This window comes from Oryx dammah, unplaced genomic scaffold (assembly GCF_014754425.2).
Source record: "Oryx dammah isolate SB20612 unplaced genomic scaffold, SCBI_Odam_1.1 HiC_scaffold_5, whole genome shotgun sequence".
Taxonomy (NCBI): Eukaryota; Metazoa; Chordata; class Mammalia; order Artiodactyla; family Bovidae; genus Oryx; species Oryx dammah.
This window is the reverse complement of record NW_024070189.1, coordinates 58308394-58334877: the sequence shown is the minus strand read 5'-3', so window position 1 is coordinate 58334877 and position 26484 is coordinate 58308394. Positions and strand designations below refer to the sequence as shown.

Here is a 26484-nt window from a genome sequence, read left to right as displayed (position 1 = left end):
AAAGAATCTTTTTTTTTTAAGAAAAATATATTATTAATCAGAACAAATACAAACCTTATCCAACTCATTTGTTAAAAGGGCAGAGAATTTTGAATTAGATTCAGAATCAAAATCTAGCGAATTCTGTTTTCAGGAGAAAGAACTAAAGCAAAATGACAGGGAAAGATTGACAAAATAATGGAAAACATTATGTAAGACAATATTAATATCAAACAAAACGGAATTTTAAGCCAAAATTATTTTTAGAGATAAATAAATGCTCCTCCCATTAGTATAACAATCAGTCACTTATCAGTATCTAACATCTACCCTCCAACTGAAACAGAAAATTATAGTTACAAGAAAATTAGTTATACATTTCTGCTCATAGGATTTTTTCCCCACACTTCTCCTTGAAACTGACAGATAAAACAATTGCTAAGAATAGAAAAATCAAGTTTGTCCTTATAGAGAGCTATAATTTTGTTTCCAATAAATATGGAATATATTTTCCAGTGCATTGAATATACATAAAAATGATACATGGTAGGCCACAAAAAAAGTTTTTAAAACAAACTTCTTCATCCTATGAACTACATTCTCTGATCTTTTGTAGTTTTAAAATCACAAATTGACAATAAAACTTAAAAAAAAATAATCCCATACAATTAGAAAATGAGGAAAAATACTTTTACATAATTCATGAGTTTAAAAGGCAATCACAGTAAAAACTACAAAATAGTTGTTATCCCCAAAACTACACATTAAAACTTGGGAGAGAGGATACAGCTAAAGTGGTCCCTAGAAGGAAAATTGTGTGTGTGTCTATAATGAAAGGAAGTGAAACTACTCAAAGAACAACAGCACAAAGAAGGAAGGATATAAGGTTAAAAAAAAGTTAATATTGAGTAGTAAATGAAAAAAGTTTAAAAAATAGGAGTAAACAGCAAAATAAAAGCTGATTTTTAAAAAATTCTGAAGTAGGTAAAATAAGACCAGCTTTTTTCAAAGGGGCAAAAGGCACAGATACATGGTATAAACTTAAACGGAGTTATAACTTTGATATAGTAGAGGACTAAATTTATAGGGCAGTATGAATTTGAATACTTAGATGAAATGAACATTGATTTTTTTCCTATAAATATAAATTATCAAAAATGATTCCAGGAAATTCCCTGGTGATCCAGTGGTTAGGACTCTGCACTTTCACTGCCGAGTTCCCAGGTTCAGTCCTTGATTGATGAACTAAGATCATGCAAGCTGCACTGTGCAGCTCAAAAAAAGGAAGTTCTAGAATCACATACCTCAATAAAACAATAACTATTTTACAAATTGAGTCAATAGTTCAAAACCACCCATCTCCTAAAAGGGTAAGAGCATCCCAGAAGGATTTATCGGTGAGCTTTACGAAATGTTCAAAGAATAGATAGTCCCTTTATTTTTCAGTTTTCTTCAAAAGAGAAAGAAAAGTTAAACTGCACAATACCTAACTTTGTAGAGGAAGAAGAGTTAAACTGCACAATACCTAACTTTGTAGCCTTGAAAAGTAATTTTGTATATGCAGGGAAAAATCGTGATTTTTTTTTTAATGTTATTGATACTGAACAAATATTGGCTGAAATAATAAACCCAACATTCATAAGTGAATAGTAGTACTATTCATTAAGTAGCCAGCAGACCTTCTAACAACATGGGGGTTAGGGATGCCCACCTGTGTAGTGGAAAATTTGCATGTAACTTTACCCATGTAATTCTGGTTTATGCATCCCTGTGATCAACCAACCACAGGTCATGTAGTGTAGTACTTAGTTATCAACATATAAATGGACCCACACAGTTCGAGCCCCATGTTATTCAAGGGTCAGCTGTATAAACAAATTTGATTCCTATCCTAAAAGAAGGATTTAGTGATCAGATATTTTGGGTCAAGTGATATATGTTGTGGGATATACATTTTTAATTTTAGGACAAGAAATATAAATCCATTATAAAGTTGCAGCATTGTCTTATCAGCTGTTTCCTCAAACATAATTGTTCAAAACCAAAGGAACAAACGTATATTTATAGGGAGGAAAATAAAATAAGCAGCTTTTAATACCTTTTATTTCCAAAATTTTATTAGTATGTTGAATTTTGAAATTTCAAAATTGAGGTGAGCCTCTTGGTTTGATTTCTTATTTTTAACAGCTATGGGAATATTTTAAATATACAGAATTAACAGTTAATTAAAAGTTTATTCTAAACAGGGCTTTCAGAATCTTTTGTCTTTGCCACTATGCACGAGATCTAGTTGCATTGATGGATGTCACTGCCAGGCTTAAGAGATAAGAAAGCCCCCCCCCCAAAAAAAAGGAAAAATGACTTTAGTGTTGCCCACCCATGATCTAGTAATAATGTATTATCTGATGCAGATAATCAGTTTCTTAATCTAATTTTAGCTACTACTTTTAATTTATTGGTAAATTCTCTTTCTCTTATTTACCTAGTAGAAAATTTAAACTTCAAGCTTCATTTCTTTGAGAGGGAAGATTTGAGAGGTCAGTTATGCTTAGGTACCTTCTTGGTAAACAGTATTCAAGTACTTAATTGTTTTAGATATTAGGTATATAATGGTAAGCAGAAATGGACATGATTGCTGTTCTTAAGAAGCTTGCATTTTAGTGGTGGACATGTAACCCTAAATAGTTAAACTAATATGTGTTTGGAACTTATGAAGGAGCAATTCATAGAACTCTTTATAAGTTGATAATAGGAAAATTGATCTAGTTAAGAAGGTTCAGGATGATCTTCCTTGAGGACATAACACTTGAAACAATCAAGGATGAAAAGGAGCTAACAAGTGTTACAGGGAAGAGATAGCTTAAGGAAAAGGGCCTTGAGACAGAGGGTAAATAGCAGTTGCTAAAGGAGCAATTTCTTTCCAGTGTTTAGCTGATAGAATTCCAGTGTATAGTGTATTGACATGACTTTCTATGTTTTTCTGAGTAAGCTCTTCATGTGTATTCTGTTTTGTTTGAAGTTAATGGCCGGAATATTACATTTATCTACATTTGAATTTAAGTTCAAAATCCGTTCTAAAACCACATTATTTTGGCATTGTCTGTAGTTATGCATTCTTCGTGTGTGTGTGTGTGTTAGTCACTCGGTCATGTCCAGCTCTTTGCGACACCGTGGACTGTAGCCCTCCAGGCTCCTCTGTCCATGGGCCCTTAGAGTTAATAAAGAATGGTTGGAAGCTGTTTTATCATTCATTCTTCTTGCTGGTAAACTTCCTAGGAAGAACACAATCTTTCTGCTATTGTAAGACTGCTTCTTTTCCCTTTGACTGTTCAAGCCTTTAATTTTACTCTAAAAAAATCTGCTCATTTGTGTTTTTCTTTTTCCTTTCCCTTTACTTCTGAAATACCACAGTGTTTGACTGGTTTCTCACCTTTGATACAACTCTTACTGGCTTCTGATATGATGTTATCCTCATAATCACCTTGTAAAATTAAGGTTCCTTTTTCAGAGTTCAGATGAATAATTAGGGAAACTTAGTATTAGGGAAAAAATGCAGTTATTTCTCTTTGGGGATCAAACTAAACATAAGTCTAATTTTTAATGGTTACTGTTTGGTGTGCAAAACTGAACTTGCTGTTAGAAAGTTACACCAACTAGTGTGGACTGAAATTAATCCTGTATTTTCGAGGAATTGAGGTAGGTAGCATAAGTGATTGCATTGACTAAGTATTAAATCTTCATTATTTCTTATGTCATTGCTATTAAGTGTTTAAGATAGATGGTTAATGAATTGGCACTAACAGATTATTTTATGTTTCTTTAGGAACATGAATCTGAGGGTGGAAGAACACCTTTAATGAAAGCTGCAAGAGCTGGTCATTTGTGTACCGTGCAGTTTCTTATTAGCAAAGGTAAAGAAAGTACAAATGAGAATTTTCAAGAAGCTGCAACTTCTGTAAAAAGTTCCTAAACTGTTGCAATTTATGTTAAAGCTACTTTACCTGTAGTCTAAGTATTGAATTCTAGTCTTTTATTGCTGTATATTCTTAGGAAGCAGAGTTCATAAGGTACTTTGCTGGAATCTTTATTAGTTTCAAGTTTGAATTTTCATCAACCAAACAATATATACTTACCCCCATAAGTTGGAAAAGTCAAATGTAAAATGTCCAGCTATGTATAGTAGATACAGTATTGTTCAGCACTTAAGGCAGTTCTGCTGGCAATAGGGAAGGATAGAGGAGAGAAAGTCTATTACCATTGTTTATGATACAGTTAAGTCAGCTGTATTAACAACTTTAAAAATAATCTCATGTTGCTAATGTAAGGATGTTTATTGGTGTACCTTGCCTTTCCCAAACGTACTTCCCCCGCCCCACCAAATGTACTTTAATGTAAGTTAGGATTAGGTTCTGGAGAAGGCAGTGGCACCCCACTCCAGTACTCTTGCCTGGAAAATCCATGGACAGAGGAGCCTGGTAGGCTGCAGTCCATGGGGTTGCTAAGAGTTGGGCACGACTGAGTGACTTCACTTTCACTTTTCACTTTCATCCGTTGGAGAAGGAAATGGCAACCCACTCCAGTGTTCTTGCCTGGAGAATCCCAGGGACGGGGGAGCCTGGTGGGCTGCCGTCTATGGGGTCGCACAGAGTTGGAAACGACTGAAGTGACTTAGCAGCAGCAGCAGGATTAGGTTCAGCTGGGTAGTTTTGAAAATTAAATAAATAATAGTTTCCCATAGGTTTATTTTTCTTTCATAAAATAAATCTGATATTAAGGAAGAAGGAAAACCAAACATTGTTGTAGTCTTAACTATCTAATTGGATCCATTTGGGATTTTAAAAGGTAGTTGAACTAAAAATAAAAGTCTTTTTTTCCTGGGGATCAAAATTAATTCACCAAAAAAGGAGTCTAAGAAAAGATTTTGCATTTAGATTTTCTTTAGGTTATATTGTACAGAGCTATTGAAAAACTTACTAAATTGCCATTTGATATATTCAGATGATCTTATGTCTTCTCTTCCTATCCAGGTCTCTAACTCTTAAAATACACTATATGAAGAATTATATTTCTCTTAAATATTGTTTCAAAAGTTCTCTACCTTAAGACCTGGCTATACTGCCACATTTTAGAAGTAGATCAAAAATGTCTTTAAAGAGTTACATAAAATGGTATTATTTGGTGTTCGTATATATATTAAACTGTATATATTAATCTAGATTTTTCATCTTAGAAGTGGTATTGAATGAATGGACTGCAACAATATAGATGACTCTCACAAATATTATATTGAGTGAAAGAAGCCAGGCAGAAAAAGAGTTCACTGTATGATTTCATTCATATAAAGTTCAAAACCAAAAATCAGTTTGGAAGTCAGGATAGTACTTATCATTGGAGGGGTGGGAAGTGACTGAAAGAGTACACAAAATGGGGCTTCTAGTATATGGATAATCTGTTTCTTGATCTGGGTGCTGGTTACACAAGTGTGTTCACTTTAAGAAATATTTCAAACTATACACCTGTGATTTTTGTACTTTTTTATGTCTATGTTGTACTTTAGAAATGTTTCAAAAAGCATATTGTCTGAGCTGGCTTTGCTAAGATGGGTTTTTATTTTTCTTGGAAGGTGCTAATGTGAATAGGGCTACAGCCAATAATGATCATACAGTGGTGTCCCTGGCCTGTGCAGGAGGTCACCTGGCAGTGGTGGAGCTACTCTTGGCTCACGGGGCTGACCCTACTCATCGTCTCAAGGTATTCTCCTTCAAAATAAGGAAACTATATATCATTATTAAAATATATTTCAGATACTTTAGTGCTTAATATTATTAACATTCATTACTGTTTAAGTTTTGATTTTATATGAGCTAAGAAACTAAATGTGTTTAATAATCATATTATTAAAAGAAATTGACAATTAATTACAATATCAATTTTTCTCAGGATGGCTCAACAATGCTCATTGAAGCTGCAAAAGGTGGCCATACTAATGTTGTTTCTTATCTTTTGGATTATCCAAACAATGTTCTGTCAGTTCCCACCACAGATGTATCTCAGCTTACCCCACCTTCTCAAGATCAATCTCAGGTAATATAAAATAGAACTTAAACTTATAAATATTCTTCAAATTGGAAATTTTTGTTTAAAATAGTCTTAGATAAAATGGGCTTATTTCTCTTTTAAAATTTGAATAAATCTTGTCCTAAATTCTTTTGAAATTTTCTTGAAAAGTACATGGAAAATTTTTAATTGTCTTTATTTATTGAAACTAGTGTTTGGTTTAAAAAAAAATGAACACTTAATACCATATAAGTATTCCAAGTTGTCCTTTTATTCAGCTAGGTCTTTAGGGTTGTTAACCAAGAGAAAGCTCTTCCCTTAGTACCTCCCAAGAGTGTTAATTATCCTGGTTGTTTTTATTCAGTTGTTAAGTCATGTCCAACTCTTTGCGACCCCATGAGCTGTAGCATGCCAGACTCCTCTGTCTTCCACAAACTCCTGGAGTTTGCTCAAACTTATGTTCATTGAGTTGGTGATGCTATCTAACCATCTTATGCTGTGCCACCCGCTTCTCCTTTTGCCTTCACTCTTTCCTAGCATCAGAATCTTTTCCAATGAGTCGGCTCTTCACATCAGGTGGCCAGAGTCTTTTTTGGCTTCAGCAGCAGTCCTTCCAAAGAATATTCAAGGTTGATTTCCTCTAAGATTGACTGGTTTGATCTCCTTGTAGTCCAAAGGACTCTTAAGAGATATCCTGGAAATACCTTTTCTAGAGATATCCTAAAGATAGTTACTCTTATCAACCAGGAAAGTCTGAGTGATATATGCACCAAAAATTCATTAATTTTTAAACCTACCTAAAAATACAGAGAGAATGTAGAGAGTATAATAAGTATACAAAGTTCAGTGACATCTTAAGTTTTTTTCTACAACAGTATCCTGAGAACTGCTAAAATACACTAATTTGGGAAATGTGTTGGATTTTTTTCTTTTGACCCTATAGAATTTGAACAAGGGTAAATTGGTCAGTTGAATATGTTACTTTTACTCCTAGCTATAATTGAAACCAGCAAGGCTGTCTCCTTAACAAGAGGGTGATATTAATTCCATTTAGCTTAAATCATGGACTATGTGTAGATTGCCTGAATTTGCCCTATCAGTATTCTCTGAAATTATTGCTTGGTAAACAATGCTGCTGCTCCTTCTTTTTCATCTTCCTTTCCCTCTTCTTCTTCTTTTAAAGAAACAAAAGTTAATTTGGTGGTATATGAACAAAATCTAAAACAAGATCTCTATTTCATTTGGTGGTATATGAAGAAAATCTAAAACAAGATCTCTGTTTCATTTATGGCCCTTTGTTTTATTCTTGGTCTGAGATAATTTTTTTCTGAGTTGATTTTTTAGGTTCCACGTGTGCCAATGCATACACTCGCCATGGTTGTACCTCCTCAGGAACCTGACAGAACTTTACAGGAGAACTCTCCTGCTGTTTTAGGAGTACAAAAAGGTTAGTTCTTGAATTATTTTCTTTAAAATGGGCATTTTTATCACCTAATGTGTGAATTCATAAAGATACCTTCATGGTACACAGTTAATGTATATCTAGAATTGAGGTAGGTAATTCTGACAAATGCTAATCATCTTATATACCATTTAAAATAGAAAAGACAGAAGTACTAGGAAAATGATTTATTAAAATGGTAACATACTTCTAGGTGTAGTTTTCATCTGGCACTGCCAAAAATAAGCATATACCAAGTACTTCATTATATTAAAGTAGCAAAAATGTATCAGGCATTCATTTTTCATTTCACAATGCTTTAGCTAAATAATACTATAATATGAGGAATGAAAATATGTGTTTGCTACTAGTCAAGTCCTAGTATCATTGATGCAATTCAGTGAATGTCAATTTAAGAATTATATTTAGTTTCTTTCATGAAATCCATTTCACTGAATGGGTTAACATCGGTCAGTATGTGAACATAGACAAATAACTATTAAAAAGTATAGGAATAACAGTCAAGTGGAATATTGAGGAGGATACACTGTTTAAAGGACTCAAGTTTATGAGCTCTGTTGTTTTTCTGCTATATTTTCATTTGTAGATATAAAGTACCTTCACTTGATAATCATGTATGGTTTTCATATCTGAGTTCTCTGAAGTAAATAGGTAGTATGTAAAGTATTAAAAACTGTTACAGATAAAACCAACTTATAAGCATATTTCATTCATTATATGACAAGTTCTAGATGTTTGAAATCATAATCAGGTGTGTAAGTATGTTCTAATATCTTTAATACAACTTTATAAAAAAATGTAGCTTTAAGTAAAGTTGGTAAGGCATGACTATACAGCACCAAACAGAAGCCTCTTTCAAATTAATGTCAGTTTTAGTAATTTAGAGTATTGAGTGCCTTTACCAAGGATTACTTCATTTCTAAACTAATAATTTCAAAAATAAAAAACCTGTAGTCTCTCTGACTTAAGCTAATTCTTACAGTTTTCCATTGGCTACCGAGCTATTCTAACTTCAGAAAATGAAGACTGCTATTTTTAGTCTTAAGAAATAAAAAGCAAATTAAGCATGTACTTGTTAAGAATCTGAGGATCCTAACTGGCTAATAGACTTTAGTAAAGTATTTGAACCTAAAAGCCTCAGTTTTTGTTGTTTTTTTGTTTGACTATATCCTATAGAGGACTGTAGTAACTTTGACTAGGGAAATTCAGTACTAAGTAAGAAATAATTGAAAAAATATTTATTGACACAGAGCCACAGAATAACCAAGAAATGAGCTAGGAAGGACACAGTATGTATAGAAAGGAAGTAAAACATTTTAAATTTAGATCTACTATGTAAGTCAACTGAAATGTTTGGGTAATGATTTCTAAGTTGATACTCAAGTGAGTAATCATATTTTTGCTTACTGAAATATCTTCTTATACTTAGTATCTACTTATTTTCTTCACTTTGATGTTTTATTACTTACTGAATAGTATTAAACTGAACCTACCTTTTATGGAATCTGTCATTTTACAAAATTATTAGGGAAGGAAAAATTAACACTTGTAATTGGCTTTTGCTATTGCCAGATACCAAGAGGTATTGCCAACCCCAACATTTATTTTTGCAGGATGAAGGTGTAATAATGCATTGTGTTTGAGTGCACCATAGAATATTATATGACTATAAATTAGGAAAAGTAAATTGATGATGTAAAAGTACACCTGCGTGGAGAGGAAAAGCTATCTTATTTATTAAAGATATATTATTTTCTCCTTAATTTTTCTTCCTAAAATTTCTCACTTATGTCTCTGGAGAAGTTCCTTTGAGTGATGAATTTGCTGTTTGATCCTTTTGTTTTTGTTTTTTCTAAGTCCATAGATATCTGCATTGCATATGTAGCTAGGGATGGAGAGAGGATTCTTATTCTCTAGGACTCTTTTCCTCTTAGCAATCATCTTTTCAAGTTTATAACATTTTACTCCTATCTGAAGTCTTTATGCATATTTGCATCCTTTTAAAATATATTCGTGCCCATAAGTCTCACCCAGGTATTTTTTTATATATTCTACTCAAACATCCTTCTTTCATGTGCACCATTTGTCTGGGCTCCATCCATCTTGACTATAGTCTCCTGGTTTAAGCAACTAATTTCACTTATCCATTGTTTGTTTTCAAAGATTTGAGATCCTAGCTGACATTGATAGAGGCCTCAGAAACACCTTTATGAAAAAAAAAAAATGAAGCTGGGTAAGAGTGATATGCTCAGTTTCCTAGCATTGTTTAGCTTTATCATCTATAGTATGAGTACACTTGGGAAAGGATACATAAGTAATATCAAACCTTTGTCTTTCCATATTTAATTTTTAAATAAATTTATCTATTTATTTTTGGCTGCACTGAGTCTTCATTGCTGCACATGAGTTTCTTTAGCTGTGGTGAATGGGGGCTCCTCTCTAGTTGGTGGTGTGCAGGCTTCTCATTGCAGTGCCTTCTCTTGTGATACACAAGGCTTAGTTGCCCAAATAGGAATTAAACCCATGTTCCCTGCATTGACAGACAAATTCTTAATCACTGGACCATCAGGGAACATTGGTTCCCAGGGACCACCACCACCCAAATTTAATTTTGTAAAGAAATTTGTTGACTGAAGCCACTTCTTGCATGTAATTTATTTGTAGTAACTGATTCTACTGAGATCCTAAATTGTGAGTCTGATGATTCCATGTAGTTGTATAGCTTAGAACTAACTAATCTATTGCAAAACATTAAAATGATATCAAGATAAAAAAATGCACTTCTTTTGTGTGCACCTCAATTCCTCTTGAGGAGTCATTTCTTTTCTCTGAATTCCTGTGGTACTTTATTGGATCTTCCTTCTGTTTGTGGTAACTCCTGTACCTTCACTTCCCCTTGGAACTTCAAGTATGGAAGGTTGAGTTAATCATACTTAATTCCTGGACTTTGTCATCATGGTTCCTATCTTGTTCTACTTTATTCCTTTTTATCCCTCTCTCCACACCCATACTTCCCCTTAGGCAGTCCTCCTGATGTGTTTTAGTTTTTTTGTTCTTACAAGTTCTTATAAAATGTTCACTTCTTTATGTATATTTAAATTTATGCAAGTGATATTATGCTGTATGTCCTGTTTGGTTTTTACTTTTTTCATTTAATATTTTTTCAATATTATTTTTATTTATTTATATTTTGCTGCACTGGATCTTCTTTACGGTGTTCAGGCTTCTCACTGAGGTGGCTTCTTTTATTGAGGAGCACAGGCTCAAGGTGTGCAGACTTCAGTAGTTGCAACACGTGGGCTTGGTAGTTTTGGTGTATGGACTTAGTTGCCCCACAGCATGTGAGATCTTCCTGGACCAGGGATCGAACTCATGTCCCTTGCTGTAAGGCAGATTCTTAAACACTGGACTACCAGGGAAGCCCAACACTGTTTTTAAGATCTATCCATATGTCGACCTCTAGATTGTTTCTACCTGTAGCATAGTGTTTATCCTGTATATCCTGTTTTTCACTTGTCCTTTCTCTCAGTGATGGGTACCCAGATTGTCTCTCATTCCCCACCAAAACAGATAATGCTGTGGTGAAAATTTTGGGCAGTCGCCTTATGGATCTGTGTGAGACTTTCTTTGGGATAAACTCAGAAGCAGAATTGCCTGTCATAGAAATGCATAATGTTTATCTGACAAAGTACTATGATTTCACTCTCTAGAATGTTACAGCAGTTTACACTCCCACCAGCAATTTGTAAGGTTACTATATTTTACACCCCATTGCATTTCCATACCTGCCAATGCTTCAGTTTGTACATTTTTATCTCCCCTTTTAGACTGTAAGCTCTCTGAGGGCAGGGTTTATGTTGCTCGTCTTTGTATGGTCCACTGTGGCTTGCTTGTACTAGCTGTTAAATATTTGTTGAATAAATTAATAAATGCCAGGATAAGAATATTGATTATTTTGAAGGCAAGAGAAAATTATTAAGAATTTTTAAGCAGAGTAACATTGTGTTTAAAGAGGATGTTTAAGAACTTAAGAAGTAGTATTCTAAATTGTAGGGAAAAGATTGAAAACAAAAATATACATGAAAAGTAAGCATTAGGTTAACATACTGCTTTATATCCCTGAGTTGTTTATTGGAGTAGGTAACATGAAAAGTTCTCAGTTTAATAGCAAAGCATTAAAATTATATAGAAAAAGTATATGTACAGTAAATGAGGTTGAATATTCCTCTGGAAAATTTACTAATAATATTCTCTAGTAGATTTCCATTAGTAATCATGGCAGTATGGATTTACATTTTCCAAAATCTAATAATATCTTTTCACATATAACTGCTTATACTAAAAGCAGTTGATTTAATCTGTTGGCGTATAACACAGATACTCTTATTTTTGGACACTTGCTTAACCTTGGTCCAGTTGTATGTCATTCATTATTTTCTTTTGGCCATTATTTTTCTGTTTCCCAGTGGACTAATTGTTTAGACACAAAAATGATTAATAGAATTAAACTGATTTCTATAGTAAACCAAATATTTGACAAGTATATATCCACCTCATTTTCTTACTTCCAGTAAAAAATAAAGGCCACGTTCCAAGCTCTCTCTGTATCATAGTTTCCTATTGGAAACGTTTTTAATTAATGGAGGAAAAGTGAAAGTTGAGGAAGTAGGATAGAAACCACACCAAAGAGATAAGATGGTAACTTCACTTATGTTCCTAAATATTAATTTATGATATCACTCAGTGCTACCAAATGAATAGATTTATTTATTTCTCTCTGACAGTACAAGATGTTTGAGGAAGAAGTTCTTTTATATTCTAACATCTTACGCTGCTACTTTCCTACATACTGAAAACTTTGTTGCTAAAAGGACACTTGTTTAACATTCTCTCCTTTTCTTCCAAATTGAAGGAGTTGCTTCAGCTTCTAGGAATAATTTGTTTTTCACTAACTTGACTTATTCATGATATTATAGCTTTTATTAATGCTTTGATGTGTATCCAGGCAATCGCACACTTCTGTGGTTACTGATATTCAGTCATTGGATATTTGGAGAAGAACTGCCTTTTGTGCATTAATTTCACCATCCTCTGCTTTTCCTGCTGCCTAAATTTGGGGCTTTTCGTCTCAATTTCAGTTAAATAAGTTACTCTTTTTAATCTTCTGCTCTTTGTATTTTATTTAACAAGTTAGAGCCATTTCTTTTTGTTACTATTCTCAAAATTCTTGTCTTATTTTGGATCTTACTATTTATATAAGATTTTAAATCTGAGAATGTCCAATGTGGTCATAATTAATTATCAGTCTTAGTGTTGAACTCTTAACCTAGTTTTCTTAATCTTAAATACAAATTACATAGGAACTATACAAGGGTGTTTTAAAATAATGTTGGAGGAGCTTGCGGAACTTAAGAATTTACTGTGCTGATGTCATTGAATTTGTTACACAACTGAAAATTTCCTTGCTGAGCTTGCAGATTCTGTGGCAGTTAAACTCCTTTTTCCTACCATTAATTGTCATGAGGTACAAGTAAAGCAAACCATGCTTTCCTATATAATCTTAAGGAAATAGGTAGAAAATTATCTTACAAGCTAACAGCTTTTGCTCTTTAAGGATAAAGTCTCTTCCTACCACTTTGCTCAGATAGAAATATAAAATTGAATATGGGTAATTATCATAGTGATTTTGGAACTGTGGTTGTAAGACCTTGTTAAAGACAGTATCTAGGGGAAAATCTGTTAGGCTTTTTATGGTAATAGCATGTTGCAGTTATTTGAGCTACCTACAGTTTTGAGTTCTCCTAACAAAGAAGCAGTTAAATCTCTGATTTTTTTGTCCAGTAGTTTTGTCAATCTCTGGCAGTTCAGAGCAATTAAACATCTAAAGGATTATTTTTTTTCTCCTTTTGGACCTAGGAATCATTTTGAATGCATTGGATGAGCTAGTTTTTAAAACTCTGAAGTTACATATGTTATTCATATATATTGACCACAATCCTTGAGAATAGAATAGACAACTATTTTTCACCCAGTTTTTTTTTAAACAGCTTTAATATTGCTTAATTTTCATACCATAAAAGTCACTCATTTAAATGTACAATCCAATGACTTTTAATAAATTTACAGAATTGTGTAATCATCACCTCCATCTAGTTTTGGATCCATCACTCCAAAAAAATCTCTCATGCTTCTTTGTGATCAGCCTGCATTCTCACCACTATAATCCAGGCAACCACTATTTTCCTTACCTGTCTCTCTAGATTTGCCTTTTCTCTATAGATTGTACAATATATGGTCTTTTGTGCCTGGACTCTTCACTTAGCATAATGTTTTCAAGGTTCATCCGTGTTGTAGGATATATCAGTAGTTTGTTCCTTTTTACTGTAGAATAGCCCCAATTCTTCCTAAATAAGATCAAACCTTAAACTGGCCTCAAAGTGGTTATTATATATTTCTTCCATTTTATGTCCATGTTAGGATTATTAAATATTGATAATTATTTTGACTTTAGGGAATAAGTTTAAGTGTGACTGAAAACCTTCACTTAAATGTATAATTATTTCATTTTTAATGTACACTACCAATATGAGTACTCCTGTATGGGAAGTCTGATTTTCTCCCAGGTAATGTTCATTGTTTCTCTCATAGATTTTTACGTGAAGTGTTTACTTAAACTCAGAATAATTGTCCTTTGTAATATAAGTTTAATACACTGTTCAGGTAGTGAACTTAAACACTTATGGAAGTGTTTGACTTAGTTAATGAACAATTTAGAAGGTTATATCTTAATTAATTTCAACCTATATTTTAAAATAATAAAAGAAACATTTTGCTAATTTGAAAAACACTTTTCCCCACTTTGATCTACAAGTTATAATTTCTTGCAGTAATCTGTATGTACACAGTTAACATTGTAAAAAGAAAAATTGGGCAGTTAAGCTAACATTTATGATACCCTCAACATTATTTTGGTTCTGCTTTAGATTTTAAGTTCTTTAGAAAGTCCAATTTAATAAGCAGAATTTTGAGATTCTTTCCTCTTTGATTTTCCTTTTCTCTCTACCCGTGTCTTGTTTTCCAAAATCATCCAGTCCTAAATATTGCATTTTTTAAATTTAAAAAAGTCACATTTTTTTGAATTGGCAACATCCCTGCTTGTGCTATGTAAAATAGAAGAGTCTGGTCATTAGCTACAACTGGTGTGAATCTTTGAGCGTTCGTCTGCAGCGATAGTTATGTGGGTTTGGGAGGGAGGATGCTGGGGGTGGGGTTGGGGTTGGGGTGGGGGGAGGGGGGGGGTTTTTTTTTTTTTTCTTTCTTTCCTCTTCTTTTTTTTTTTTTTTTAGCATGGCACATTTTCAAACATTTTTCATGTGCTTAGGTACATCCAAGCAGAAGTCCAGTTCCCTGCAGGTAGCAGATCAGGACGTACTGCCACCTTTTCACCCATACCAGCCTTTGGAGTGCATAGTAGAGGAGACTGAAGGAAAACTGAATGAACTGGGACAAAGAATTAGTGCTATTGAAAAAGCACAGCTTAAATCATTGGAGTTAATTCAAGGTGAACCTCTGAACAAAGATAAGATAGAAGAACTTAAAAAGAACAGAGAAGAGCAAGTCCAGAAGAAGAAGAAAATACTGAAAGAACTGCAGAAAGTGGAAAGGCAGTTGCAGATGAAAACACAGCAGCAATTTACCAAAGAATATCTGGAAACCAAAGGTCAGAAAGACACAGTATCTCTACACCAGCAGTGCTCTCATAGAGGAGTCTTCCCAGAAGGGGAAGGAGATGGTAGTCTCCCAGAGGATCACTTTTCAGAGTTACCTCAGGTTGACACAATCTTATTTAAAGATAATGATGTTGATGATGAGCAACAGTCTCCACCATCGGCAGAACAAATTGATTTTGTCCCAGTCCAGCCTTTGTCATCTCCACAGTGTAACTTTTCCAGTGAATTAGGTTCTAATGGGACAAATTCTCTTGAACTTCAGAAAGTATCAGGTAATCATCAGATTATAGGACAGCCTCAGATTGCTATTACTGGACATGATCAGGGGCTGTTAGTGCAAGAACCAGATGGACTAATGGTTGCAACTCCAGCCCAGACGCTTACCGACACTCTTGATGACCTGATAGCAGGTGGGTTAAGAAATATACCTGTAATAACTTCTCTTTAATTTTTGTGCTCAACTTCTTTACACAACATTCCAAAAACACCAACTTGGTATTTTTCCTTTTTAGAACTATGTTTATAAAATCATTTCTTGAGGTGTTTTGGAAGTGACTTTAACTAAACTCAACAGCATTAAAACACAAAAGTGTGCTTTCCCTCTTCTTTTTCATTATTTGCAAAAGCAAAGAAATAACGTTGTCATGATCCTTTATTTTAGACCTTTGGTATCAAAATCACCTTGTCTCATATCTTGGGTAGGAGATCTCAAAGTAGAACTTCTTTGCAGGCTTTAGAGATAATCATATAAGATTAGACATTTAATTTTCCTATTGGTGATTTTCATATTTGGAAATCAGAACTCTAAATCACATTGCTTTTTCTTTATGGTTTTATTAGATCAATTTAAACATTCTAATTAAAAGGGATATTCAGAAAAAAAGCTTAAGCATTCCATATTGTTAAAATATGTGTGATTAGAAGATCTAATGTACATTGAAAGTATTGTCCATTTGATAATGATTTGGAGATTGGGCTTTTTGTAGTAACTGTCTTGATGAAAGCACACAGACATCACACACACACACTCAAATACACACAGACAGAGGTAATCACCAAAGCAAAAAAGAGACCAGCCTTATAAACTTAAAGTATATGTTTCTGTTTATTGTTGTGTGGAAAATTACAACTAGATATGAAATGAGGTGCACAAGTTTACTTTCCCTTTCATTGTCCTTGCAGCAGTGGGAAAACAGTGCAATTAATCATTTACCTTCCTAAAGATGGCTGGTGAATGTATCACCTCCATGAGAGCGCAGTTCAGAAATGCAGCCAGAATGGCTGTTGACAGTGGATGAAGACCAAGAACTAAGATGTAGCTGGAGTGATATTCAAAGGCAGGCCAGTCCTCTGTCTCTTGATTGCAACATTTTTTTTCTTTACTGTTGTCTGTTTCTTCTTGTCATATTCTCCTCCCCTCCTCTCATCCCAGTTATGCTTTCCCAGTTTCCTTTCTTCTTCTGTGAGCCTTTAGTCTTCCTAATCTTTACTGAATCTTTTAAATGTGGAATAAAATTACTTAATTCAGGAATTTTATTGGGCATGTGTATGACTTCCAGTGTTTATTGTAAGAGTGCCTTTGAGGCTCCTCTGATATGTAATAGGTATCGCTGTGCAGAGGAGGAATGTCTTAGTTTTCGTAAAGAAAATTAAAATGCTAGGAAATGTTTTAAGGAGTTAGATTCTTTATTCTTTAATTTTATTTTTTTATATCTTCAGCCCATAGCCACTTCACTCAGATTAACTTTGTGTTATTAGCATTGCAAGTTGTTATAAATATTGAATAACTTTATAGTTCATTCATGGTTCTGATTTCTAATTTTGTTAAAGCAGATATTGGAGTGTGAAGTATGATTAGGATTAATAATAATGAAACTCATGACCTGGAAGGAACATTTTTAAGACTTAGGGTTCTATAAATAGCATCATAATCTTCCTAATTAAGTATTCCATTTGCATTTATGAAACCCACATTACTGATCAGTTTAGTTTCTTGGAACTTAGGACCTGTCCTTTTATTTTTAAAGAATGGAGAAAACATGTATAAAGGGTACTTGTAGGTATTAACTTTATGGCAGTATTTAAGGCTATTTCTTGTAGAGGAGGTCAAATTCTGTTTATTCCACTGAAGTATTTGTTAAATTGAAGTGACCTTTTATAAAGTTCACATGAAGCTTCAAAAAATCAGTTTAGAAAACATCTTTTAATTATATTTAACATTAATCTAAATGAATAAAATTTAATTTCTTTTAGACATTAATGTCTCGTGACACAATTGGCCCACCATATTGTACAATATTCTTTTGTTAATAAGCTTTAAAGTACAAACCTGTCAATACATTAAAAATTATATGTGGCGTAGCTTGTGGGATCTTAATTCCCTGAACAGGGATCAAACAAACCCTGGCACCCAGTAGTGAAAGTGCAGAGTCCTAACCACTGGATTGCCAGTGAAGTGAAGTGTTAGTTGCTCAGTCATGTCCAACTTGTTGCAACCCCATGGACTGTAGCCTGCCAGGCTCTTCTGTCCAGGGAATTCTCCAGGATTGCCAGGGAATTCCCCCCAAATTATCTTTATTTAAAAGCTTTTCATTTTTTTGAAGCTTATATTTTAAAATATATAGCAAAAAGGAAGACTTGCCTCAAAATTTAAAATATTATTAAGTCTGAATTATTCTTAATTTCTTAATTGAAGGTGAAAAAAATAAGGATGAATTAGGTAAATACCTAGTTCCATGATTATATGATATGTTACTATGTCAGTAAAATTATAGGTTAGGCCAAAGATGTAATTAATTTTACCTATATCAAATCTAGTTATCATGGCTTTATATGATATCATGCCTTATTAATAAAAGAGAATACATCTTACAATTTTACTTTAGATAATAGCAGTAAGTTTTACTCTTAGGAGGGTTTTTTTATATTTTGTTTTTCCCAGCACACCAGGCATGTGGGACCTTAGTTCCCTGACCAGGGATTGAAACCACACCCCCAGCATTGGAAGGCAGAGTCTTAATTAACCACCGGACCACTGGGGAAGTCCCAGGATTTTTTTTTTTAACTGCTGTTCTATCTCAAAATATTTGTCGTGAAAGCTAGTTAGTTAGATACATAATTTATTAATGTCATAACTTCACTAGTTGACTGACAGCAGTTTAGTACATAGTCTTAGATGTATCATACTTGATATAGTCCCAACCAGAATATATGTTTACTCTCAGATTGGAAACATGGTTCTTCAGGTCCATTTCTTCTGAAAGTAAGTGCTGGGCTTTTGAAGTTATCATAATAGCAAGTGATTCTCAGTTCTGATGTCTAGAATAAAGGTCTGAAAATAAACAGCAGTTTAAAGAAATTCAAAATAGCTTGACCATTGAACAGTTCTAGAAACATCTAGCAAAATTTTCATTCTTAATATATAAAGTTCCTTAGTTAAAAAAATCAACTAATATCTCTTTATTTACATTTATTGAGTGCTTGCCATTTACCAAGCTCAGTGCTAAATGCTTTTATATATGCAATTTCATGAGCTATTTAATAATACTAGAAAATAAGTTCATTTCCCATCTATTTTTCTGTTGAAAACTGAGGCTAATGGAAATTAAATTGCTAGTTAAATGTTAAGATTCAAACTCAATTCAGCCAGGTTTAAGAACCTTAGATATAATATGCATGCATTTGATTCAACTGGAAGTTCTGAGTTTATATTTAAGATATTATTTTCTTAGAATTCTAAATTGTATCAAATAACAATTTCCCTTGTTATTTTTATGTTTAGATATGATTTGTATATAAGGTTTAATACAGTTTTGTGACTTTAGAACATTGTTAATGTTGTTGGCATCTTAATAGGCTCTCAACACATTCCAATTCAAAAGTATCTTGCTTTAAGCAATCTGGTGATAGTCAATTTAGGTTTTAGAATGAAGTAATTGGAAAATTATCTTTGAGGGAATTTACAATAAAATATCTTTAAGTAATTCTTCTAGTAGATGTTAATATTTTATTTATAGATTATTTATATGGAAATATTTAATACAGTTACTGTTACCTAAATTGGATTACAGTGATTTAATGTCTTAAGACCTTGCAACATTACTATCTTCCATATTGCCTACAAAACTGTCTTAAATTTTATAAGGAATTAAGTAAAGTATCACCTCATTTTAGGATAGTACATAAATTTAATTCTAATTATGTAGTGACTTTCATGATCATCTGTTTTGGTCATTTTCAGAGACATTTTGTTCAGACATAGGAAGCATTTTAGGATTTTTGAAATTGTCATAGTCCTGGTATAATTTTATCTTAATAAATCCTTTATTCCATATATACTTTTAAAATTTTTGCTGTTTTCTAGTTTTATCTTTAGAACTTTTCATATGTAATTAATCCTTTTAAAGTCACTTCTGTGGAATGTTTCTGATTGTCATTATTATAAGGAGGAAAAAAATGTTTCTAGGATACTGTTATACCAAAGTGTACAATCAACATAGCAACACTTTTTTGATAATAGAGCTGTTAAATGTACAAAAGTATTTTTTAAAAACCAACTCTGTAAAAAAAGGCTTTTATACCATCACATTCTGACATAGCACTCTAGTCAACTATTTAAATTTTTTGGAATATCTGTTTTTCATAGTCACAAAAAGAGATAGCAAGAATAAACAAATTTAACAATGATAGAAAAGTAATTCGTATGTTAATGATTATGAGACTGTTGTTAAAATCTTAGTGTTACAAAGATGCTATATATCAAAGTTTAGTGTCTTGTTTCTGGAACTTTTTTCCAATCTTATCAGCTGTTTTGAGGGGGGCAGCAAAATACTATGTGCTTTTAATTCATCCAGTGACAGATTTTTAAAGTTTTGTTTTCATCATGCACATTCTTGTAAGGCAAAACAAATGTTTATAATCATTTTTATTTATAACCATATGGCTAAATATTTATGTGTATATTTATGTGGTAACAGAAGCTGCAGAAATTCATATGATCAAGATGATTTTATATATATTGGTTGGGAGGAGGGAGGGACAGCTCATGTAGTAATGTCCTTAAAATTTGCTATTATTTTTGAAGAAGCAGCATACTACACTTAATCTTTCATACTTGTGGTCATAAGTATCCTTGATTGGGATTCAGCCATATCAAAATTCTAGAGAGAAAACATTCTCCAACCGTTGAAATGCTTACATTTTCTCTTATGACTTATGTGTTTTTGATTGACTTTTAGCATGGGTAAAAGGAAGTTAATTGCCATCACTGAAACTTTGTTGTCTTTTTCTATATTATTGATTATATATTTTTTCTGAGTTTTTTCTTTCTTGAGTGAATTGTAATGTTTTTTCAATGCAGTGATTGATAGTACTGCAGTCCTATAAAATATCCGATAATTACATATATTGGGCACTTACCATACCAAACACTGTGTTAAATGCTTTTTATACATTATCTCACAGACAGTTCACAATATCCCTCTGAGATGGGTCCTGTTTCCCCCTCCATGGGGCAAACTCTTGTCTTGTATGAAAGAAAAGAAATATGCAGAGCCACAAAGATATAATTTAATTTAATTCAGTTTCAGACACTAGATTTTGAGGTCCCAAATAAAAGTTCCAGTGGTCATTTTTAAAGCAGTTTGATTTTCATACACTGATTCATTTTAGTAAATTTTCAGAGTAAATATTGAATTTTAAAAATACATACTCTCTGCTATTTGTGAGAGAGATACTGTAACTTGTTCTTTCCCTTCTTCTACATCTTCTTTCTATTTTTCTTCTTTTTTAAAAATTTGCATTATTTTCAGGATATTTTTATCTAATTGCCTTTTTCAAACTAAGATTTACAATTCCTTTTTTTTTAAATTGGAAACTATTTTCTTCCTATTGGCCCTGTAAAAGGCTGCTATTTCTTCTGTATTCACTAAATGCCAGGTACCATGCTCAGTATTCTATTCCCAACAAACTTACAATGAAGGTACTATATTTATCATCCCATTTTACACACAAGGAAATTGAGATTCTGAGAGTTTAAATTACTTGCCCAAGATCAGAAAGTCATTGGTAGAACTGGGATTCAAACATATGTCCATCTGACTCAAAAGCTTGTGATCTGACTACTACATTGTATTACTGCTATAGAATTTTCTGTTTTCTGTGTTTTTCTGTATACAAATGACTTTACTCTCTTAAGTAGAATTCAGCAATATGAATATTGTTTTTCAGCTGTCAGTAGCAGAGTGCCCACTGGCTCAAACAGCTCTTCTCAAAACATAGAATGTCTTACACCTGAACCCTGTTCTCAGTCTCCAAGCAATGTGGCTTCCCAGTCTATACCCCCTGTGTATCCTTCAGTTGACATTGATGCACATGTAAGTAGACTGCTTTATTTATATTTATTTTTTGCACATTCCAATTTTCTTTGGAAAAGAAAAGATTCATTGTACATTAATTGTGGAAATTAACATTATTTGCTCTTCAATCAATAACCCCACCATAAACAGAAAAAAGTTTAATTCTTTTTTTTTCCTTTTCCTAGACTGAGAGCAATCACGACACTGCATTAACCCTAGCTTGTGCAGGTGGCCATGAAGAACTTGTATCTGTACTCATAGCACGAGATGCTAAAATTGAACACAGAGACAAAAAAGGTAAGAAGTGTTAGAAATAAACTCTTGAGTGTCAGAAAACAATTTTTTTTTCACTATGGATAAGTAGTTCCTGGACTAGTCAGTGGGTTATCATATTTCAATTAAGTATATCCAGATTTGTTCATCTACAGAGCCAAATTATTATTCAGAAATTCAAAAATTATAGATCATCCAGGGAAGTACAGCAAGTTGTGTTTGCTTTTTCCTTGGTCCAAAAGTAGAGCATAGAAAGGTATCAAAGTTTATTACGCTTATAAGCTTGAATAGTTTTCTTTGACTTAGCATTTTCTTTTCATCAAGTATTTATGGGGTTTTGTCAGTAACAAATTAGGGTTTAAAGCAGTTTTATGTTAAATGATTTTAAGTATCTGTCCTAAAGACTTCTTCCTCCTAAAACAATAGAGAATTAAAAAACAGTGGCTTAATTAAGTGAAAACCACAAATTTGACTGAGATTTTTATTTTCTGATTTAGGTTTCACACCACTGATCCTGGCAGCAACTGCAGGACATGTTGGAGTTGTTGAAATCCTTTTGGATAAAGGTGGAGACATAGAAGCACAATCTGAACGAACTAAGGATACTCCTCTTTCATTAGCATGTTCTGGTGGACGTCAGGAAGTATGCTGATGTTTATTTTCACTTTGTAAACACTTTATTTGTATTTTAAATATGCATGTGCTTAGTAGTTTAGCTACATGAATAAAACTTGGATGTGTTTTGAGATCTTTATATTAAATTTAATGAGAATAGTAAATGTCCTTTTAAAGAATCTATTTCTTGCCTTTTTAGGCAAAATAGAAATTCTCTGTATCCTTACATTTATTGAGTCTGCATGGAGCAAAATCCTAACACATGAAATGCAAATTTTCACTTAATAATTGAGGAAGCGAAAGAGTGACAACTTGTTATTTCAGTATAATTAGGATTTCATAGGTCTGAATTCCTTGATATAAAATTGAATTCATTTATCTAGTACTGGGATTTGAATATTTAGTATCTGATTAAAATGTTAGATATTTAGAGAACTTAAAGATCCCATTTCTTTGTGCTTCATTCATTATAAGATGAACCTTTGGTGTAAACTAGATTTCTCTGTTCCTATTTTACTTTGTAGGTGGTAGACTTGCTGTTGGCTCGGGGTGCAAATAAAGAACATAGGAACGTGTCTGATTATACACCACTGAGTCTAGCTGCATCTGGAGGATATGTTAATATCATTAAGATTCTGCTTAATGCTGGGGCAGAAATTAATTCAAGGTATCTATCACCTGTTCATTTTATAATTCATGATTAATAAATTATGACCTTGGAGTTAAGTGTTTTCCCCTAAATATTTAGACAGATGCCATTTTTAAGCAAGATAATACTCAAGTTGCAAGGCCAACAATTATTCCTGTGGTAATCAGAGCTTATTTCAGCTAACGGGGCTGTTTTCAAAGAGGTTTCATTTCAGAAAACTCTTTGTTATATATAGTTAGAAATTTATAGCCTCTGAATAGGGCTTGTGTTTTTAATTGTGAGATTTTCCTAATTATGAGATTTTCTAATTTTGAGACTAAACAAATAAAATCTATTCTTTGGTGTTAGAAAGCTTTCTTTTCACTGAAACTCTTTCATTTTTTATGTTCTCTCTGCTTTTAAAAAAACAACAGGCAACATATTATTTTAATTTTCTGAGCACATTTCCCCCCTTAGGACTGGGAGTAAACTAGGTATTTCTCCCCTGATGTTGGCTGCAATGAATGGACATGTTCCTGCAGTGAAACTGCTGCTTGATATGGGTTCAGATATTAATGCCCAAATAGAGACCAATCGGAACACAGCTCTCACCTTGGCCTGTTTCCAAGGCCGAGCAGAAGTAGTGAGCTTGCTTCTGGACCGAAAAGCCAATGTTGAACATAGGGCAAAGGTAAGCATTTTATAACTTGTCAAGTACTTCAGACATATTTCTAATAGAAAGAGCATAATGTAACATAGCATAGCGCACTCAAATTGAATGTGCTATTTAAAATTTTTCTAAGTTAAAATTAGGAAATTCCTGCCCCAGTGCAGGATTGTAGAATAGTGCTATCCAGTGGTCGATGACACACTGTCACCATTCCTAACTTTATTAAGGACAGTCAAGATCTCCTTTAATGAGACAGGTGCTTTACCATTGGTAAAAATCGCAATCAAAAATTACTTTATAAATTACAAAACTGAAGGAATTAAAATTGAGGCAACTGTAATCTGATTGTAACAGATTATGACAATTTCATGACAGTGTAGCATTTAGAAAGTAGGAGTTAGTGTCGGTGTTTATAATTTCTCTTCTTAGAACTATTAGGTACTTAGACCCCCTGAAACACGTAGCTTATGTATAACCAGACAATGGTCAACCTAGTAGTCATTTCAAATGACTGAAAATGTCTGAAAAAGTCTCTTATTTTTTTCCCTGATTATCACTTTTTTATTTCTTAAAAGAGACAGTTACTGTCTCGTGTAGATTTATAACAACAGAGATGTTATGAATTGTTTTTGTTACCATAAGGTAGTATAAGTTAGTTTAGTCTAGCATGTCTTAACTGAATCTAACAATTTTCACTTGCTATTTTAGTAAAGCTTAAGAGTGAATTTTGCTTAGCTCTCTTGGGAGAGAAAATCAGAAATAGAATCAACTTATAAGTCATTGTTTCAGTCCTTTAAAGAAATCAATATAATTTACCCACATAATTTTTTGGTTTAAACAGACTGGTCTTACCCCCTTGATGGAAGCTGCTTCTGGGGGATATGCAGAGGTTGGAAGAGTTCTCCTAGATAAAGGAGCAGATGTCAATGCCCCCCCTGTGCCTTCATCAAGAGACACTGCTTTAACAATAGCAGCGGACAAAGGTCACTACAAATTTTGTGAGCTCCTGATTAATAGGTAGGTAAATTTTATATTTGTAAAAATTTCCTATGATCCCTTTCACTTTTCAGAGCCTTTACAGTTAATAAAATTGTTTTACTTCATTTGACATTTAAAAGGACAGAGTATTTGTTTGCTACTTTATAGAAGAGAAAAGATAAATTAGAGGAAAAAAGGAAAAGTTAGCCCCTTCTCATAGGAAGCAAGCTATACTAACATTCTTCGATGTGTACAGGGGAGCCCATATTGATGTTCGTAACAAGAAGGGAAACACACCACTTTGGTTGGCATCCAATGGTGGTCATTTTGAAGTGGTGCAATTGCTAGTGCGATCAGGTGCTGATGTGGATGGAGCTGATAACCGGAAAATCACACCTCTTATGTCAGCATTTCGCAAGGTAACTTGATGTGGACAAAAATGACAGAATTTGTTTAAAACTACTGAATTTTAAGTTGAAGTCATAGGAGAAAGATAAATTGGTCTTGAGGAATTGACGCTATTTCTATATACACACCCCTGCCATCTGTACTCTCTTTGTGGCCAAATCTAAGAGCTGTATGGTAGTTCCCTATAAGCAACTTTGCTGTTAAATAACTTCATATCTTGAGGAGTTTTGTTATATTTATGTACATAAAACATGAGATTTCAGGGCATATATTACAGGTAGATAGATGTTTAAGAGGAACAAAAACAAGTAGACTCTCATAAAAATTTATTATACCTCTTATATATATTCAGGTTTACTTCTCTGGTCTATATTACAGAGCTGATATGGCTCATGCCAGCCTCAGACCAGTCACTTGCCAGCCTCAGACCAGTCATTTCTACTGCCCTTCCCCTTTGCACCTTTGCTCACTATACTTCAGCCACTGGCCTAGAAGTCACTAAATTTTTAACTTCCTGAGGCCCTTTGCTCACTGGTTTTCTTTTCCTGAAATATTCTTTCACTTGCTTTTCACTTGGCTCACTTCTCCTCATTCTTTAATGTCCACTCCTTAAATATCATTTCTCAGAAAGTCCTTTCCTAACTTGCAATCTGAAAAGTTTCTCTTGTTCTCTTTTATAGTTCACCATTATTTTTTTATCTCATTTTGTAATTATACATACAAACATGTGTTAGTTTTTTAATGCTCCTCTCCCCAGTTAGGGGCTTCCTTGGTGGCTTGGACAGCAAAGAATCTGCCCCAGACCTGGGTTCAATCTCTGGGTCAGGAAGATCCCCTGGAAAAGGAAATGGCAACCCACTCCAGTATTCTTACCTGGAGAATTCCATGGACAGAGGGGCCTGGCAGGCTACAGTCCATGGAGTTGCGAAGAATTGGACATGACTGAGTGACTTTCACTTTCACTCCCTAATTAGACTGGAAGATCTATGAAGGTGAAGATTCATGATTGTCTTTTTCACCACTATTTATAACTAGTTGTTCAGCACAGTGCCTGACACACACTAGGTTGTCAGTAAATAGCTATTGAATGAGAGCAGTGTAAGTTAGCTGTCTTTTAAAAAATCTTAAATATTTTTTCCAATTTTTTCTTTCCTTTAAATTGAGATATAATTTATATATATTAAAAGTGCACAAATCTAAGATGCTAAGTTTAATGAGTTTTAATAAATGCATATACCTATGTAACCTACATCCCATAAAGATATAAACTACTTCCATAATCCTAGAAACTTTAATCATGCCCATTCTCAGTTAATTCCCTGCCCAAG

The 26484-nt window shown here is 33.3% G+C and overlaps 1 protein-coding gene across 5 annotated transcripts in view; it reads left to right on the top strand.

Annotated features, from left to right (window-relative positions):
• Positions 1-26484, top strand: part of LOC120863556 (ankyrin repeat and KH domain-containing protein 1) — a 115194-nt gene that overhangs the window by 62948 nt on the left and 25762 nt on the right. For all 5 annotated transcript variants that reach the window (XR_005721025.1, XM_040239892.1, XM_040239889.1 and 2 more), the window contains 12 exons: positions 3803-3890; positions 5603-5730; positions 5920-6063; positions 7381-7483; positions 14880-15638; positions 21457-21602; positions 21770-21881; positions 22355-22500; positions 22997-23139; positions 23578-23791; positions 24612-24787; positions 25005-25167. Coding sequence is in view for 4 of the 5 variants with exons in the window: in XM_040239892.1 (XP_040095826.1) it covers positions 3803-3890; positions 5603-5730; positions 5920-6063; positions 7381-7483; positions 14880-15638; positions 21457-21602; positions 21770-21881; positions 22355-22500; positions 22997-23139; positions 23578-23791; positions 24612-24787; positions 25005-25167 (2322 nt within the window). In the remaining variant the exon portion in view is untranslated. The remainder of the gene's footprint in view (positions 1-3802; positions 3891-5602; positions 5731-5919; positions 6064-7380; positions 7484-14879; positions 15639-21456; positions 21603-21769; positions 21882-22354; positions 22501-22996; positions 23140-23577; positions 23792-24611; positions 24788-25004; positions 25168-26484) is intronic.